The following is a 19,096-nucleotide window of genomic DNA, read 5'->3' as shown; positions in this document are numbered from 1 at the left end:
TGCAAAAGGCAACACAGTGTGCAAACATAAAAGAAAAAAGAAATAATAAATAAACAAGCAATAAATATTGAGAACTTGAGGTGAAGAGTGCTTGAAAGTGAGTCCATAGACTGTGGGAACAGTTCAATGGTTGATTGAAGTTATCCCCACTGGTTCAAGAGCCTGATGGTCAAAGGGTAATAGCTGTTCCTGAACCCAATGTTAAGGGGTCCCGTACCCTCTTCCTAATGGGCACTGTCATGGGACAAATTGAAGGAGGTGATGAATCAGCATATAGGAGAATTGAAAATCTCGCTGAGTGGTGCCACAACAACCACCACTCACTCAATGTCAGCAAGACCAAAGAGATGATTACTGATGTCAGGAGGACAAAACCAGAGATCCATGAGCCATTCCTCATTATGGGATCAGAGGTGGAGAGAGTCAGCAACTTTAAATTCCTTGGTGTTATCATTTTAGAGGATCTGTCCTGGGTCCCAGATCAAAGTGCTATTACAAAGAAGGCACATCAGTGCTTCTACCTTCTTAGAAGTTTGTGAAAACTTTGCATGCCATCTAAAACTTTGACAAACTTCTATAGAACATGGTGGAGAGTATACTGACCAGTTGCATCATGGCCTTGAACAGAAAAGCCCACAAAAGGTAGTGGATACAGGCCAGTCCATTAGGGTAAAGCCCTCCACGTCATTAAACACATCTACAAGGAGCACTATCACAAGACAGCAATATCCATCATCAAGGACCCCCACCATCCAGGTCATGCTCTCTTTTCACTGCTGCCATCAGGAAGGAGGTACAGGAGCCTCAGGTCCCACACCACCAAGTTCAGGAACAATTATTTCTCCTCAACCATCAGGCTCTTGAACCAGAGGGATAACTTCACTCAAATTCAAACACCCCAATGCTGACACAAGAAAATCTGCAGATGCTGGAAATTCAAGCAACACACACAAAATGCTGGTGGAACACAGCAGACCAGGCAGCATCTATAGGGAGAAGTACAGTCGACGTTTCGGGCTGAGACCCTTCATCAGGACTGACAAGTTTGTGTACCTGCCTAAATGCCTCTTAAACACAGCTATCGTATCCTCCTCTCCCACGTCTTCTGGCAGTGCTTTCAGGCACCTACCACATTGTGAAAAATACTTGCCTTGTACATCTCTGTGAACCTTAAAGCTAACCTTGTGTTTGCACCCCAGAAAAAGACTAGCTATTTACTCTATCTGTGCCTCTCAGAATATTATAAACTTCTTTCACATTGCTTCTCAGCCTCTGACACACCAGAGAAAACAATCCAACTTACTCTCTAATTCATCGTGGTGAACCTCCTCTGCACTCTCTCCAAACCTTCCACATACTTCCTGTAATGGGGCAACCAGAGCTACACACCAGAGTCCAAATGTGGCTTAATCAAAGTTTATTTCCAGATGCAACATAACTTCATGGTTTATCTTTATCAGGTTAGCTCCTCTTGATTATCCACAGCTTCTCCAGATGCAGATTCTCCACACTCTTCGGATGACTCCTTCTGCCATGATAGAACAAGGGATGTGTTCAATAACATTTTGTAACTGTTGATACCCCGTTGTGTCTCACGGCTGTCCTGGAACGGAATGGATGGAGCTCTCATTCCGCACTCTGCCGGTGCTACACCCTGAAGGCGAGGACTCCACATGGACTCTGAGGTGGTCATTCCCACCAAGATAGCCATGGATAAATCCACCTACTACAGACAGATTGTTGAAATTGATATTATCCTTCACTTTGCTTCTCTCACCACAAGCTTCACCCCAAACCATAGAAGCACAGAAGCTGATGGAAAAAGGGAGGCATATGGCCCATCATGTCCATGTGAATCAAAAAAAAGGCTATTTCTGATCACAATCAATAGAAAATTGCAGATGCTGGAAATCCAAGCAACACATTTAGGAAAAGAGTACAGTTGACGTTTCGGACCGAAACTCTTTGGCAGGACTGGAGATAAAATGCTGAGGAGTAGGTTTAAAGGGTGGGGAGTGTGGAGAGAGAAACATCAGGTGACAGGTGAAACCTGGAGGGGGAGGGATGAAGTAAAGAGCTGGGAATGGTGAAAGAGACAGAAGGCCATGGAAGAAAGAAAATGGGTTAGGAGCACCAGAGGGAGGCGATAGGCAGGCAAGGAGATAAAGGGAGAGAGGGAAAAGGGGATGGGAAATGGTGAAATGGGGGGAGGCATTACTGGAAGTTTGAGAAATTGATATTCAAGCCATGTCATGCCATCAAGTTGGAGGCTACCCAAACGGAATATAAGGTGTTCCACCAACCCAAGTGTGGCCTGATCATGACAGTGCAGGAAGCCATGGATGGACATATCAGAATGGGAATGGGAAGTGGAATTAAAATGGGTGGCCACTGGGAGATCCCACTGGCATGGAGCATAGATGCTCGGCAAAGCAATCTCCCAATCTATGTCAGATCTCACCGATGTACAGGAGGCCACACCGTATATGACCCCAACAGACTCACAGTTGAAGTGTCGCCTCACCTGGAAGGATAGTTTAGGGCCCTTAATGATAGTGAGGGAGAAGGTGGAGGGGCAGGTGTAGCACTTGTTCTGCTTGCAAGGATAAGTACCAGGAGGGAGATCAGTGGGGAGGAATGAACAGATCAGGGACTTGCATTAGGAGCCATTCTACTGCCCAAATTAGAACATATAGAACAATACAACACAGTACAGACCCTTCGGCCCACAATGTTGTGCCGACCCTTAAACACTGCCTCCCATATAACCCCCCCCCCATCTTAAATTCCTCCATATACCTGTCTAGTAGTCTCTTAAACTTCACTAGTGTATCTGCCTCCACCACTGACTTAGGAAATTTAGCACCATTTCCTTGTTGGTGTGGTATTTACTTCTTCCTGAGTACATGGATTTTTGGTTCCTTACACATGCTAACAGGAGGCTGGCTGACCGATTAATTGTTCTTTTTCAATTCCCATAGTGAGGTTGTAAATATGTTTTGAACAATTGATGGGAATACAAAAAGAAAAGTGGGGTTAGCACAGATGGGTGCCTGATGGTTGTCATGCATACCATGGGCAGAAGGGCCTGATTCCATGATACGTTATCACTCGAAGATCAAAAGTCGAATGGATGGCCAGAGTCCTGTGGCTGCAAATCTCAGTGCATCTGCTGAAGGCCCAATGTTTGCATGTTCAGGTCCGCTGGAGGCTGGAGGCCTGTCCTGGGCTTGGAGGACTGTGAATGTAGATGCATGGATGTGTGTGTAGGAGGTGGAACAGGGCTTGTTTTGCTGTTGTTGTTTTCGTGCTTGCTGTGTTCTGTGTTGTTCTGCTAAGCATAGCGAGCATGCTACATCAGCATCTGAACGTGTGGCAACACTTGCACACCCCCAGCAAATGTACATGTGATAAATAAATCTGATTCTTGAATCATAACTCTCTGCAACAACAACTAAAAGGACTGGCACAGTCAGATGTAGTCATGTTAAAATATAAGTCTGTATTCTGTGAAGAAGATCCTTTTAATTAGACGCACTGTAATATAAACTTGACAGTTAACAGTAAAATCAGTCAGCATCTGAGTGCCATTGAATTGGCTGCACAGATCAGAATTAGTACCAATCACTGACATATGCCACACAATTTGTTGCTTTGCTTCAGCAGTACAAGATTCAAGTTAGTTTAATGTCATCTCTAATAGATAGGTGTAAAGGATAACAAAACAATTGTTACTCGTTGTTTCAATGCAATAGAGAAAGGAATACTACAAGTTACAATAAGAAATATATGTAAATAAGTAGGGCAAAAAGGGAGCAAAACTAGTGAGGTGGTCTTCATGGACCATTCAGGTATCTGATGGTGGAGAGGAAATAACTAAAAGTTGAGTGGGTGTCTTCAGACCCCTATACCTCTTCCCTAATGACAGAAGTGAGAACTGAGCATGTTCTGCGTGGCGAAGGTCCTTAATGATGGATGCCGCCTTTTGATCATGTTGATGGTATCCACAATGGAGCTGAGCTGGCTAAGTCTGCAACCATTTTTCCAACACTGTTCACTGGCACCTTCATACCAGACAGTGATATGGTTAGACCAAATGCTCTTTACAGTATATCTAAATACATTTTCTAGAGTCTTTGATGATATACGAAATCTCCTCAAACTCCAAATGAGATACAGCTGCTGGCATGCCTTTTTCACAACTGAATCAGTATGTTGGATCCAGGATTGATCTTCAGAGATGTTGACACCTAGGAAATTGAAACTTGCCCACCCTTCCCACTGCTGATCCCTCGACGAGGACTGGTGTGTATTATCCCATCTTCCGTTTCTATTTGTCCATGTCAATGACAAACAGACATGGGCGATAAATGCAGGCCTTGTTGGTGATGTCCAGATCCCCACCATGTACAATGAAAACAAAAATGCCTGGAAGGTTTCCCCCAACCATGAGAACACAGAGAGGTGGTAACACTAAATACACTGTCAGTTTGTTATTCCCCAGTTACTACAGAAAGAACACTAACAAAGGTCTTGGCATTAGTGCCTGGCTACCAACCACTGCTCATAACCCGATCCTTTATAAAATACTTCCACTGCTCATAACCCGATCCTTTATAAAATACTTCCTCTGCTCATAAACCGATCCTTTATAAAATACTTCCACTGCTCATAACCCGATCCTTTATAAAATACTTCCACTGCTCATAAACCGATCCTTTATAAAATACTTCCTCTGCTCATAAACCGATCCTTTATAAAATACTTCCTCTGCTCATAACCCGATCCTTTATAAAATACTTCCTCTGCTCATAAACCGATCCTTTATAAAATACTTCCTCTGCTCATAAACCGATCCTTTATAAAATACTTCCTCTGCTCATAACCCGATCCTTTATAAAATACTTCCTCTGCTCATAAACCGATCCTTTATAAAATACTTCCTCTGCTCATAAACCGATCCTTTATAAAATACTTCCTCTGCTCATAACCCGATCCTTTATAAAATACTTCCACTGTTCATAAACCGATCCTTTATAAAATACTTCCTCTGTTCATAAACCGATCCTTTATAAAACACAACCACACGTCAGCATTAACATTTCACTCAATTCACAACCTGTCAGCTTGTTCCCGTGTTCCTAAGAGGAGACTCGTTTGCTGTCCTGTGCCTCTACGGGAATCGGATTGCAAACAGCTGGAAGGCTGGCCTGCTCTGGCTCGTCACGACAGATACGTTAACCTTCTCACTGACACCCAGACGAACAGAGATCTGGATCCAGCACTCCAACATGATCCAGGGAAATGGAAGACTGACAGATGATCTAATTAATTAGTTTAAGTAGTTCTCACTCGGTGTAGTTGTGAACCACAGCATCTCCTGCCTCCCGCGGCTCTGCATCTGTCACATTGTTCTTACCAAGTCGATAAATGTCTGCTCAGCAGCTCAACCTCTCATCCTTGCAACAGGGTTGGAGAGGAGAGAGGAGGTGGGAAAATTTCCTTTAAACTCTGAATGACAGGCATTTGTGACATATTTGTTTCCTTTCTCCCAACAGAAACTCTTTGTGATTTCCCTTTATGCACGTAGATGTAGACATTCTGGTTAAAAGCAAGAACAGTAAGGGTGGGGAGAGTCAGCCTTGGATAACTAAGGAAACATAAAGGCATAAAACTAAAAGCCCATGAATACATCACCAAGAGTAGAGGCAAATTGGGAAACCTTTAAAAAGCAGCAAGGAACCACTAAGCAAGCAAAAAGGAAAGGAAAGTTAGATTATGAAAATAAATTAGCACAAGATGTAAAAACAGATAGTAAAAACTTTTATAATTATATAAAGCATAAATGGTGGCTGAAGTAAACACAGATCAATTGGAAGATGAGAAAAGGAAATTAATATCAGGCAACATGGCAATGGCCAAGGCTTTGAACAACTATTTTGCATCATTCTTCACAGTGAAGGACATATCTAACAGATGTTATGGGTGCAATGAGAGGTGAGCACCTCAATAGAATCGCTATCACTAAAGAGGTACAGCTTGGCAAATTAGTGGAAATAAAGGTAGGCAAATCCCCTGATCCTGATGGGATGCACCCCAGTGTTAAGAAAGAAATGGTTGAACTTATAATATAGGTGCTTAGGACATATTATCAAAATTCTCTGGAGTCTGAATAGGTCCCAGCAAATGTGAAGACATTGCTTAAAAAAAGGATATAGGCAAATGTCAGGTAACTAAAGGCCAATTAGCATATCATCTACAGTTGGGAAAATACTTGAAGCTATCACTAATGAAGAAATGGTGAGACACCTAGATAGAGGTGGCTCCATCAGGCATGGATACATGAAGGACAGGTCCTGTTTGACAAACTTACTGGAGTTCTTTGAAAAAAGCACAGTAGATAGAGGGGAACAGAAGGACGATTTTTACTTGGATTTCCAGAAGGTGTTCAATATGGTGCCGCTTAAAAGATTTGACCATAAGATACGAATGCATAGAGTTAAGGGTGATGTATTAGCATGGATAGAGTATTGGTTAATTAATAGAAAAATGGAATATATGGTGTTACTCTGGTTGGCAATCAGTGTTGAGCAGTGTGCCACTGGGGTCGTTACTAGGTTCGCAACTGTTCATGATATTGATTATTGATTTGGAGGAAGAGATTGAGTGTAAGTTTGTTGATGACACTAAATTGAGTGGAAAAGCAAATTGTGCAGAGGATGCAGAGAGATATAGATAGGTTAAGTGAGTGGGCAAGGGTCTGGCAGATAGAGCACAACATTTGCAAATGTGAGGTGATCCAAATTGGAAGACAAGACTGAAGATCAGAATTATTATTTAAATGGTGAAAGATTTCAGTTTACTGTTGTCCTGAAGGACTTGGGGAGTGCTGGTATATAAATCACAAAAGGTTGGCATACAGATGGAATACATTTTCAAGAAGGCAAATGCAATATTGGCCTTCGTTGCTAGAGGTATTACTGAATTTAAGAGCAGTGGGTGTGGGCGGCGGTTATGCTGCACCCATGCAGAGTACTGGTGAGGCCACACCTGGAACACTGTGTATGCTCTGGTCTCCTTACGTGAGGAAGGATATACTGGCTTTGGAGATGGAGAAGAGGAAGTCCACTAAGTTGATCCTGGAGATGAGGGAGTTAGACTATGAGGAGAGATTGAGTCGCCTGGGACTGTACTTGCTGAATTCAAAGAATGAGAGGTGATCTTACAGAATCATATAAAATTGTAAAAGGGACAGATAGGATAAAGGCAGCAAAATTGTTTCCTCTGGTAGGTGAGAATAGAACTACAGAAAAGACAAGTATTTGATGCCAACATAGACACGGCAGGCGAAGGACACAGAGAGCCCACCGTCCAGCCTTGCCGCTTTTTCCTTCTGTGTTCATCCAGCAACCCAACAAATCACAGAAATAACTGCATCCCTCCAGTCTCATGAGTCGCTCTGCTATGAGTCGCCATGTGTTCAGCTGCCCAGAACCTATGTTCTGGTATTCCCTCCCTAAACCTCTCTCCATTCTTGGGCACAGTAGCAGATCGATTAGCATAACTCTATTACAGCACCAGGGACAGGGACATGGGCTCGCTTCCTGCTGCTGTTTGCTTGTACATACATTCACCCCCTGACTGTGTGGGTTTTGTCTGGGTGCCCCGGTTTCCTTCAGTATTCCAAAGACAGACGAATTAATGGGTTAACTTGTCACATGGTGTAATGAGTGGAGCAGGTTTGTTGGGCCAAAAAGGGCTGCATCTCTAAATAAACTTTTTTTAAAAATTAAACATATATCTTTGACCCCTGTTGATCAGCTGCTTTACAGCTCTGGTGGGCAATGTAAATCAAGGGGGCAAGGAACTAACAATCACCCGGATACTTTTAGTGGTGTTTAGGTAGCAGAATTCAAGTGACCTCCTGACTTCGAGGGTAGAATGGCCAACAATATTCTGTGATAAAAGCATGGATCAGGGACTTGACAACAAAAAATCTGAGGTAGAGGAAGAGTTTAATGTTACAAAGACAATGTCAGACTTGGTCAGCTAACCAGACACACCAGTAATTGTACCAATTCATGTGCTAATATGTCAGCATGCATGCCTATCCCTTGTATCACCCAGACAATCTACAGTTAACATACGCAGTACTTTGTACATATGTAAAAAGCAGGACAGACTTGTATCACTAAAGTGTTTCTCACAAGTTCAAGACATGAATATTCTTGAGGAGTAACCATTACTGCACCTGGCAGCCCACCCAGCTCAAAATCCTTGATGTGCCACAATATACCAAGAAAGGAAAAGAGTGCTCCAAACAGCATTCAGCCAACACATCTTTAATGTGTGCTGGTTGCTTGGCTACTCTAGATGCTGTCTGAGCTGTTGTTTCTCCATATTGGCTGCTGTGTTAAGTACTGTATATTTCCTACGCTATAGCAATGAGTACAGTTCAAAGTGCTATGCAGATCATGCCCTGAAGTTGTGAAAAATGATTTGAAAATGCAAGCTTTTTTTCTTGTGTTATTTGGCATGTTGGTAATTGCAGGAAAAATGCAAGCCCTGATATACACGCAGCCAATACACAGTACCTGCCCTGTAAATTAGCTAACAGTGCCTGAAATTAAACTACAAAAAGCATAGGCACTTTGATAAGACAAGCTTGGAACATCCCAAAGAACTCTTTAGTGAATTAAGTACTTAGAAGTGAGTCACTGTTAAGTTTTGAGAACGTCATGCCAACCAACACAGGTGATAAATATAGAGCACATACCGTTTTAAGCTGTTGAATCCCGCTGACCTGTTGGACTACTCGGTCCAGTTCTTGTTCAATCCTCCCTGCCCAGTACTGAATTCTAAGCAGAGGAAAAACACAAAAAGCTGTAATAGCAAAGAATTTAATTAGGCAAATCTTATTATCTAACAATGTAAGAATCTCAGTTCTTCACTAGAAAAGCTATTAAATTTGACACTTCGAAGTTGAGAATCACACTCTGTGAAGAACCTGATCCTAACATTACAGATACCTGGTAATCACACAAGTTAGGGCAGATGATCAAACTCCACCAGACAGCAACTCAACTGAAGCAGCACACATAAGAATTGCAGTATTATTAATTTCCATATTCACTTTGAAATCCATTAAAAGAGTTCCTATTTATCTTCAGAAGTGCACACAGAGGCGCACCAAGCCCACAGGAACAGAGGCTCAGGTTCAGATTCAGATTAGTTTATTGTCAAATACATCAGGGTGCAATGAACTCCTAGCTCATGTGAAGCTTACAGAGTAAACAGTGTACATAGTAATAATAAATACTGCAAACGGCACAAGACAGCAGAATAGTGGAGTAGTGCAAACTGAAGAGCACAGAAAGGTGACAATAGCAGAATAAACAAAAGAGGAAGAGTTAAGAATCCATAAGCATAGCAGCATCTCCAGGAATGGGATGCGAAAGAGATGGGAAAGAAGCTGTTCTTGAGTCTGGTCACCTGGCCTGTCAAAGGCCTGTACCTTCTCCCAGAAGGTAGAAGAGGGAAAACAAAATGACCAGTATCCTTGACAGTACTGTTAGCCTTCCTGGTGCAAGGCACCATGAAGAAAATGCTGAATGTGTGAGGGACTGGGCAGTGTTTACCATTCTCCAGGGGTTCTGTCGAGCAGAGCGTAGTAGCTGCTGTTCCAGGCTAAGATGTAGCTCTTCAGGATATTGTATCTGCAGGAGTTTGAGATAATTCTTGTGGCCAAGCCAAATCTTCTTAGATGTCTAAGACATTAGTTATAATGATGAACCTTCTTGATTATCCCATCAGTGTAGAGGGACCAGGAGAGGTTGTTGATGATATGGCTGCCAAGGAACGTGAAGCTGTCAACCATCTCTACAACAGGACAGAGGTGTGTCCACTGCCCTCTAAATGTAAAGACAACACTATCTAAATGTTTATTCTTAACTCAAATTGTCTCTCATATTTCTTCATCTACCTATGTCCCCTTCACTATTGTGAAACCAAATCCTTTTACATACATTTGTATTATTTGCCACAAAATTGAAACAGCACAGAATGTTTTCTAGTTGGCAACTCCATGAATGACTTGGTGCCACCGCAGACAGAGCCAGCCAAGTCTGAAGAACACTGCTGCCAGGCCAGTGGTGAGGGAACAAACCAAGGAGATAGACCGACAGCCTTGTCCTCTCCAACTTACCTGCAGCAGATTCATACATCACTGGATAACATAGGTAGAAGTGGTGACCTTGTAAACACAAAAGTCCTGTTCTTCATACTAAGGGCATGCCCCATTATGCTGCAAGGCACAACATGGTGCTAAATGGGACAGATGAAGAACAGATCTGGCAGCTCAGATGTAGACTGTGGATCATCAGAAATGTTATTCACCACAATCGATAATTCTATCACAAACATATTCATCACTCTACCATTACGTTCACATTAGCGGATGAGCCGGGGTTCAACAAGGAGTGTAGAGAAAGATACCAGGAGCAGCATTAGGTGTACCTAAGGTTTCTGAGGTATTATCACCCTGTTGAGGTTACACTTGCTAAAAAGCACAAATCCCAAATCAGTCCTTGCCTTTCCAAATTTATATATATGCAGTACAAAAGACTTTGGCACATTTATATATAGCCAACGTGCCTAAGACTTTTGCACAGTACTGTATATAGTTAAAATAGGAAGGTATTTGGGAAACAGAAATAAGAGTACTTAGCTTTGTACTAGCTCAGTATTATGTCATTTGGTAACTAGAAATAATATACTGTACTGTATTTTTTTCTAAAATTCTATTGTACTTTCCCCCAGAAATGAATCTCAAGGTAGTGTATAATAACATAAGTATATGTACTACGATTATAAATAGACTTTGAATTTTGAACTTTAACATGTATCCAGAACGCTGTGGGAAGCTTGAGAAAATATTGCAGAATTCTAGCTGTGATATATGCTTTGTATCTTTAGCAACTGGTGAGTTGCTGGAAGAGTGGAGTGTGGCTCATGCTGTGCCTTTATTTAAGAAGAACTGTAAAGTAAAACCTGGCAACCATGGACTAATAAGCCCAACATCTGTGCTAGGCAATTTGCTGAGGTATAACATACACAAGCATTCAGAAAGACAGGCGTGACTAGCGATAGACAGAACAACTTTGTGCATGTGAGATCACATCTCACAAAGTTGAGTTTTCTGAAGAAGTAACCAAGAAAGTAGAAGGGGGCAAGGCAGTAGACTTCAGGGACTTCAGTAAGACCTTTAAAGCTTTGCATGATTAGCTGCTATGAAAAGTTAGTTTCATGGGACCCACAGTGAGCTAGCTAATTGGATACATCATTGGCTTAATGGATGGAAGCAAAAGGTGATGGTGGAACATTTGTCTTTGAGACTACATTCAGTGATTAGTGGTGCTGGTGCTCGGTCCATTGCTATTCATTACCTTGTCAATTTTTTGAATAAGAATGTACAAAGCATGGCTAGTAATTTTGCAGATGACACTAAAACAGCTGGTATCACTTAGAGTGAAGATGGCTATCAGGATTTACAAAGGGATATTCTTCAGCTGGGTAAGTGGGTCAAAGAATGGCAAATAGAGTTTTATTTGGGTAGGTGTCAGCTTTTGCATTTTTAAGGTTCTAAGGTATCGGAAAAGCCTTAAAGAGCACGTAAGGGTGTTACACTTAGCGTAAACCTAGACATAATAAAGTGTTTCGATCGTGGTGAATTAAGTAAGGACATAGTGAGTTTGGCAAAGGGTTTGTGGAACTTGACAAAGGTGATGGTGAAGAGGTTTTGGCATCTCATGACGAAGAACTGACAGATGAAGAGCTGATGAAGAGGTAAGGATAACAATTGAAGCCAAAGGCAGTAGCCAATGGTTCGAAAGTGAAGTCGTCCAGGAACTGAATGTGAAGCAACTGCCTGAGATTTTCCCTGCAATTGACAATGCTGCAAGGATTGCAGAAAAGCATGACTTTACTTTTGAAAGGGTACATAGGTTTAGGGCATATTTGCAGGATGGTTTGAGTGCTTACAAAGAACTGTATGATAAAAAAATGTGCAAAGCTAAGCAGTCAAGCATACTGTCGTTTTTCAAGCCTTCCACATCAGCCACAGCAGACGACAAACCTTGACCTTCGACATCGAGGCAGGCAGACATAGAAGAAGGTGACCTGCCTGCCCTGGAGACGGACGATGATGAGATGACACCTCAGTCTCCTCTACCTCCCACCACCCCAACCTCCGACGACTCAGCCTAAGTGCTCACTGTCTTCCCAATTCCGGAAAGTGAAACTACACTGGACGTAAATTATTTCTACTTTATATAGGCTGTGTATTTTTGTGTTATTTGGTATGATTTGGCAGCTTCATAGCTTAAAGGTTACTGGAAAGAGTGCTACTGCCTACAGCACTTGTGCCGAGTCTTTCTACCGAGAGCGCTTGCATGAGATTTTCGCTGCTGTGGACAGTGCGACAATAATTGCAGAAAAGTATTCCTACTTTATATAGTGTTATGACCCCAGCCCCCTCCTTTGTGAGAATCGCAAGAGCCCTAGTCAAGGGGGGGTCAAATGACCCAAGAGGGAGAGAGACGTGCTGAATAGACACAGGAAATGGGAGAGAGAGGGAGACGTGCGGAAGACCACGTTCCCCCGGGAAGCAGAATAAAGTGACTCTGACTATTGTCTCATGAAGACCATGTGTAAAGCCCTTGGACAACGTGGGCTGGTTGAGAGAGAGATTGACATCGGCGATCCCGTGAGGAAGTATAAAGGAGGGTCTGGGGGGGACGACCCCTTCAGACGCACCAGAAGACACGCTAAAAATCCTGTGACAGCGTTTTGATAGCGACAGCCGGTAGTGGGGTTTGTGTGCGTCTTTTCCTTGCCTGGGATTGGCGACCCCACAACGGAAGAACGGCTTAGCTACAGGGGAGGCCACAGATGAGCGTTCATTCCCCCAACGAGGCTCCGACAAACCGAACTCCTCCAGTTTGGAAAACCGGTCGGGTAACTGTTTCATCCCATCTCTCTCTCTCTTTCTAACAAAAGTGCACCAACGCGACACCACAACGACGGCAGCTGGTGAAACTGCAGTGACCGCAAAAGACTTTTAGATATCCAGTAAACAATATATATCTACATTACCCCTAGACAATGATAGAGCTTATTTCTGATTGATTATTACTATACCTGTGCATTAGATTGAGTTGTGACGACGTATATGATCGGAATGTTTTGTATTAACCATACGTTTGTGCCCCTTTATAAATAAAAACTTTTGAAAATAGTAGCATCAGGCTTCAGCGGACACATCTATCTTTGCTGATAAGTCACCCGATTACTGGGGAACGTAACAATAGGCTGTGTATTTATCAGATCATTCCTGCTTTTATTATATGTTACTGTTATTTTAGGTTTTATGTGTTATTTGGCATGATTTGGTAAGTTATTTTTTGAGTCTGCGAACGCTCACAAATTTTTCCCATATAAATAAATGGTAATTGCTTCTTCACTTTATGACATTCCAGCTTATGAACCATTTCATAGGAAAGTTCTACCTTCATATAGTGGGGGAAACCTGTATATAACAAGGGGTTGAGCAGGTTGGGAATTTATTTATTGGAGCATAGGAGAATGAGGGATGATTTTATGGAGATGTACAAAATCATGAGGGGCTTAGATAGAGTGAATGAGCACAACCTTTACCCCAGCACTGGGCAATCAATAACTAGCAGAGACACAAGAGAATGCAAGTGCTGGAATCTGGAGCAACACACAAAACACTGGAGGAACTCAGCAGGTCAGGCAACATTCATGGAGGGAAATGGACAGTTGATGTTCCAGATTGACACCCTTAATCTGGACTGAAACACAGAAGGGAGATAGCCAGAATAAAGAGGTGGAAGGAGTGGTGAAAGAGCTGGCAGGTGACAGCAGGATCCAGGTACGGAGGGTGATAGGCAGAGACAGGAAGAACAGTGTCAGAAGCTGGAAGTGACAAAGACGCTAAGGTAATGAATGGAATCTCTTGGGAAGGGTCAGTGGACCATGGAATAAAGGGAGGGGGACCAGTGAGAGGATCGACAAATGGGGAGGGGGGGGTGAAAGAGAGAGGGTGAAAAGGGGCCGGTGGACCAGGAAATGAGAGGGAAAAGAGTCAGATAAGGGAGCAGTTACCAGACGTTGGAGAATGCAATGGAATGTGAGTGAATTTAGCCTCAGCTTATTAAGAGAAGTTGAGGAGGATGATTAAAATGGCACAGATGCTACAGGCACAATAGAAGTGGGGATAAAAAGGGAATGGTTTGAAGAAACAGCAAAATATATTGATGAAGATAATGCAGTTGATGGAGTCAACATGAACTTCAGTAAGGCCTTTAAGCAAGGTTCTAAATGGAAAAACTGGTCCAAAAGATTAGAGACTGTGGAACCGAAGGCAGATTGGCAAATTAGATCAAAAGTTGGCTTGATAATAGGAGACAGAGGGAAGATGATAGTGGAAGATTCCCTTTGTGATTGGAAGACTGGAACCAGTGGTGCTCCATGCAAATCAATGCTGTGGCCCCTGCTCTTTATCATATACATAAATCATTTGAATACCAATGTAACAAGCATAATTAGTATGTTCACAAATGACATGCAACTTGATAGCGTTTACTATGAGGAGGAGAGTCCTAGGTTACAGAACAATAATGATCAGCCGCTAAGTTGAACACAATGACAAATGAATTTTAAAAGGATGCACTAAAAGTGATTTCAAGAAGGTACAGAGTACTGAGGAACAGGATGGCATCCGAGTACATTCACAAATCCCTAAATGTGGCAGCACAAGTAGTTAAGGTGAAGAAGGAAAAAAATAAAAAGCTGGCCTAATTAGCCAGAGAATAGAATATAACAGCATGGAGGCAGTGGCACAATTTTGTAAAACTTTGGTTAGCCAAAGATGAAGTGAGTGCCGAGAGGTTGACCAGGAGGAACATTTCAGTTGTAAAGGAGACACTGGTTAGCTGAGTTTATTTTCCCTGAAGCAGAGGAGACCTGACAAGAACTGCACGAAACTATGAGAGGCATACATAGATTTGGTAATAATAATTTTCTACATTAAGAAAATACCTAAAGCCAAAGTATGCAAGTTCTGATCATTGGAGCAGAATTAGTCCATTTGGCCCATCAAGTCTGCTTCACCATTTGATCACAGCTGATTTATTACCCCCCTCAACCCCATTCTCCTGCCATTCCCCAATTACCTTTGATGCCCTTCCTAATCAAGAACCCAACAATTTTCACTTTAAATATACCCAACGACTTGGCCTCCCCAGCCATCACCACCTTCTGACTAAAGAAATCTATCCTTGTCTCTGTTTTATAGGAACGTCCTTCTATTCTGAGGCTGTGCCTTCTGGTCCTAGACTCCACTACTATAGGAAACATCCTCTCCAAATCTACTCCATCAAGGCATTTTAATATTTAGTAGGTTTCAAGCAGATCCCCCCCCCTCATTCTTCTAAACTTCAGCAAGTACAGTCACCAAGTACTTACGGTGAGGAGTAAGGATGAAAGAAGATAGGAGGAGTCATTCCTTCACCCAGTGGGTGGCTGAAATCTAAAAAGTACTTCCTGAAAGTGCAGTGCAGGCAAAGGCTCTGAACATTTAACAAATATCTGGCTGAACACTATGACCAAGGCACAGAAAGCTACGGAGCCAGAGCTGGTAAATGGGACTACCACAGATGGTAGTTGATGGTCAGAATGGGGGCCAATCTCTGTGCTATGACATGCTCAAGGGAAGCCAACAAACACTGGTCAAGCATTTTCACATTTCTCGTGTTCACTGCAATTAATTTTTTTAATTCCCAGCTTTGCTTTTTTCCTAGGTATAGGCAATTTGTACATTTTATAATTCACATCTCATTGCAAGTCATATCTGAACAAGATATCAGCATTAAAGCTTTTCCAGGGAATTGCTAAGTATATTTATTTTGTTCAGCAACACACAAAGTGCTGGAGGAACTCAGCAGATCAGGCACCATCACTGCAGGGCAATAAACAGTTCAGACCGAGATCTTTGATCAGAACTGGAAAGGGACAGAGAAGAAGCCAGATAAGAAGGTGAGAGGAGGAAAGAAGTACAAGTTGGCAAGTGGTAGGGAAGGTGGGTGGGTGGCATTGGGGAAATGAAGTGAAAAACTGGAAGTTGGTAGGTGTAAGAGATAAAGGCTGCAGAAGAATTAATCTGATTGGAGCGTGGAAAATAGGAGAAAGGGAAGGAGGAGGGTCACCAGAAGGTGGTGATAATCAGGTGAAGAGAAGGGATAAGAGGGGAGCCAGAATGGCGAATGGAAAAAGGGAAAAGGGGAGAGAGAGAACCTAACAAAGTTAGAGAAATCATTGTTCATACCAACAGGTTGGAGGCTGCCCAGATGGAATTTGAGTAGTTTCTCCTCCAACCTGAAGTGGCCTCATCATGGCATTATAGGAAGCTATGGACTGACATGTCAGAATGGGAATGGGAAGTAAGAATATGGATGAAGAGAAGGTACTCAATGTAGCGGTCTATTAAATATATATGCCAAAAGTTTTATATTCAAAGTAAATTTAATTTATTATCAAAGTCAGCATACATTCATTTTCTTGCAGGTATTCACAGCAAAACAAATTTCCATAAAATCAATGAAAACCACACAAAGACTAACAAACAACCATTGTGCGAAAGAAGATTAACTATGTTCCGTAGGTTGTGGCATCAATTCAGGGTTCAGGTCAGTGAAGTTATCCATGCCTGTACAGGAGCTTGATAGTTGAAGGATAATAAATGTTCCTGAATGTGGTAGTGTTGAAATGAGGCTCCTGTACTTCCCTCCCAATAGCAGCAGCAAGAGAGGAGCATGGTCCAGATGTTGGGGGTGGGGGGTGGTGGAGAGTCCTTGTTGATGGATCCTGCTTTCTTCTGGCACCACTCCTTGCAGATGTGTCCAATGGTGGGGACGACGTTGCCTGTGAAGGACTGAATCGTAAGCACCACTTTTTGCAGATGTTGTTTTTTAGCCACACCAGACCATGATGCAACTAATCAGGTTACTCTTTACTGTGCACCTGTAGAAGTTTGTCCAAGTTTTTAGTTGACATGTCCAATCCGTGCAAACTTCTAAGAAAGTACAAGCACTGCCATGCCATCTTTGTAACAGAACTTAGGTACTAGTCACAGGACAATCCTTTGATATGACAGAAACACAGAAACATAGAAAACCTAGAGCACAATACAGGACCTTCAGCTCACAAAGTTGTGCCGAACATGTCCCTACCTTAGAAATTACTAGGCTTACCTATAGCCCTCTATTTTTCTAAGCTCCATGTACCTATCCAAAAGAGTCTTAAAAGACCCTATCGTATCCGCCTCCACCACCGTTGCCAGCAGCCCATTCCACGCACTCACCACTCTCTGAGTAAAAAACTTACCCCTGACATCTCCTCTGTACCCACTCCCCAACACCTTAAACCTGTGTCCCTTTGTGGCAACCATTTCAGCATTTTAGCCCTAGGAAAAAGCCTCCGACTATCCAAACTATCAATGTCTCTCATCATTTAGACACCTCTATCAGGTCACCTCTCATCATCCATTGCTCCAAGGAGAGAAGGCCGAGTTCATTCAACCAATTCTCACAAGGCATGCTCCCTAATCCAGGCAACATCCTTATAAATCTCCTCTGCACCCTTTCTATAGCTTCCACATCCTTCCTGTAGTGAGGCAACCAGAACTGAGCACAGTACTCCAAGTGGGGTCTGATCAGGGTTCTATATAGCTGCAATATTATGTCGGCTCCTAAATTCAATTCCACGATTGATGCAGGCCAATACACCATACGCCTTCTTAACCACAGAGTCAACCTGCACAGCTGCTTTGAGCGTCCTATGGACTCAGTCCTCAAGATCCCTCTAATCCTCCACACAGTCAAGAGTTTTACCATTAATACTATATTCTGCCATCATATTTGACCTACCAAAATGAACCACTTCACACTTATCTAGGTTGAACTTCATCTGCAACTCCTCAGCCAAGTTTTGCATCATATCAATGTCCCCTCTGTAACCTCTGACAGCCCGCCACACTATCCACAACACCTCCAACCTTTATGTCCTCAGCAAACTTATCAACCCACCCCTCCACTTCCTCATCCAGGTCATTTATAAAAATCACGAAGAGTAAGGGTCCCAGAACAGATCCCTGACTCTCCATTGGTGACCAACCTCCATGCAGAATATGACCCATCTACAACCACTCTTTGCCTTCTGTGGGCAAGCCAGTTCTGGATCCACGAAGCAATGTCCCCTTGGATCCCATTCCTCCTTACTTTCTCAATAAGCCTTGCATGGGGTTTCTTATCAAATGCCTTGCTGAAATCCTTATACACTACATCTACTGCTCTTCCTTCATCAATATGTTTAGTCACATCCTCAAAAAATTCAATCATGCCCTTGACAAAGCCATGCTGACTATCCCTAATCATATTATACGTCTCAAAATGTTCATAAATCCTTCTCTCAGGATCTTCTCCATCAACTTACCAACCACTGAGGTAAGACTCAGTGGTCTATAATTTCCTGGGCTATCTCTGCTCCCTTTCTTGAATAAAGAAACAGCATCCGCAACCCTCCAATCCTCCGGAACCTCTCCCGTCCCCATTGATGATGCAAAGATCATTGCCAGAGGCTCAGCAATCTCCTCCCTCGCCTCCCACAGTAGCCTGGGGTACATCTCATCTGGTCCCTGCGACTTATCCAACTTTCCAGAAGTTCCAGCACATCCTCTTTCTTAATATCTACCTGCTCAAGCTTTTCAGTCTGTTGCAAGTCATCACTACAATCACCAAGATCCTTTTCCATAGTGCATACTGAAGTAAAGTATTCATTAAGCACCTCTGCTATTTCCTTCGGTTCCATACACCCTTTCCAACTGTCACACTTGATAGGTCCTATTCTTTCATGTCTTATCCTCTTGTTCTTCACATACTTGCAGAATGCCTTGGGGTTTTCCTTAATCCTGCCTGCCAAAGCCTTCTCATGGCCCCTTCTGGCTCTCCTAATTTCCTTC

General features: G+C 42.7%; 1 protein-coding gene and 1 long non-coding RNA gene across 7 annotated transcripts in view; one reads left to right on the top strand and one right to left on the bottom strand.

Moving 5' to 3' along the window:
• LOC140741971 (uncharacterized) overlaps positions 1–19,096 on the top strand; it is a 236,104-nt gene that overhangs the window by 79,770 nt on the left and 137,238 nt on the right. The gene's annotated exons all lie outside the window — the stretch shown is intronic.
• Positions 1–19,096, bottom strand: part of cacna2d2a (calcium channel, voltage-dependent, alpha 2/delta subunit 2a) — a 904,752-nt gene that overhangs the window by 798,758 nt on the left and 86,898 nt on the right. For all 6 annotated transcript variants that reach the window (XM_073072600.1, XM_073072591.1, XM_073072592.1 and 3 more), the window contains exon 2: positions 8,777–8,858. In XM_073072600.1, the coding sequence (XP_072928701.1) occupies positions 8,777–8,858 (82 nt within the window). The remainder of the gene's footprint in view (positions 1–8,776; positions 8,859–19,096) is intronic.

Source organism: Hemitrygon akajei, chromosome 19 (assembly GCF_048418815.1).
Source record: "Hemitrygon akajei chromosome 19, sHemAka1.3, whole genome shotgun sequence".
Classification (NCBI taxonomy): Eukaryota; Metazoa; Chordata; class Chondrichthyes; order Myliobatiformes; family Dasyatidae; genus Hemitrygon; species Hemitrygon akajei.
Note: the sequence above shows the minus strand (reverse complement) of the source record. Positions and strands in the feature narration are given on the sequence as shown.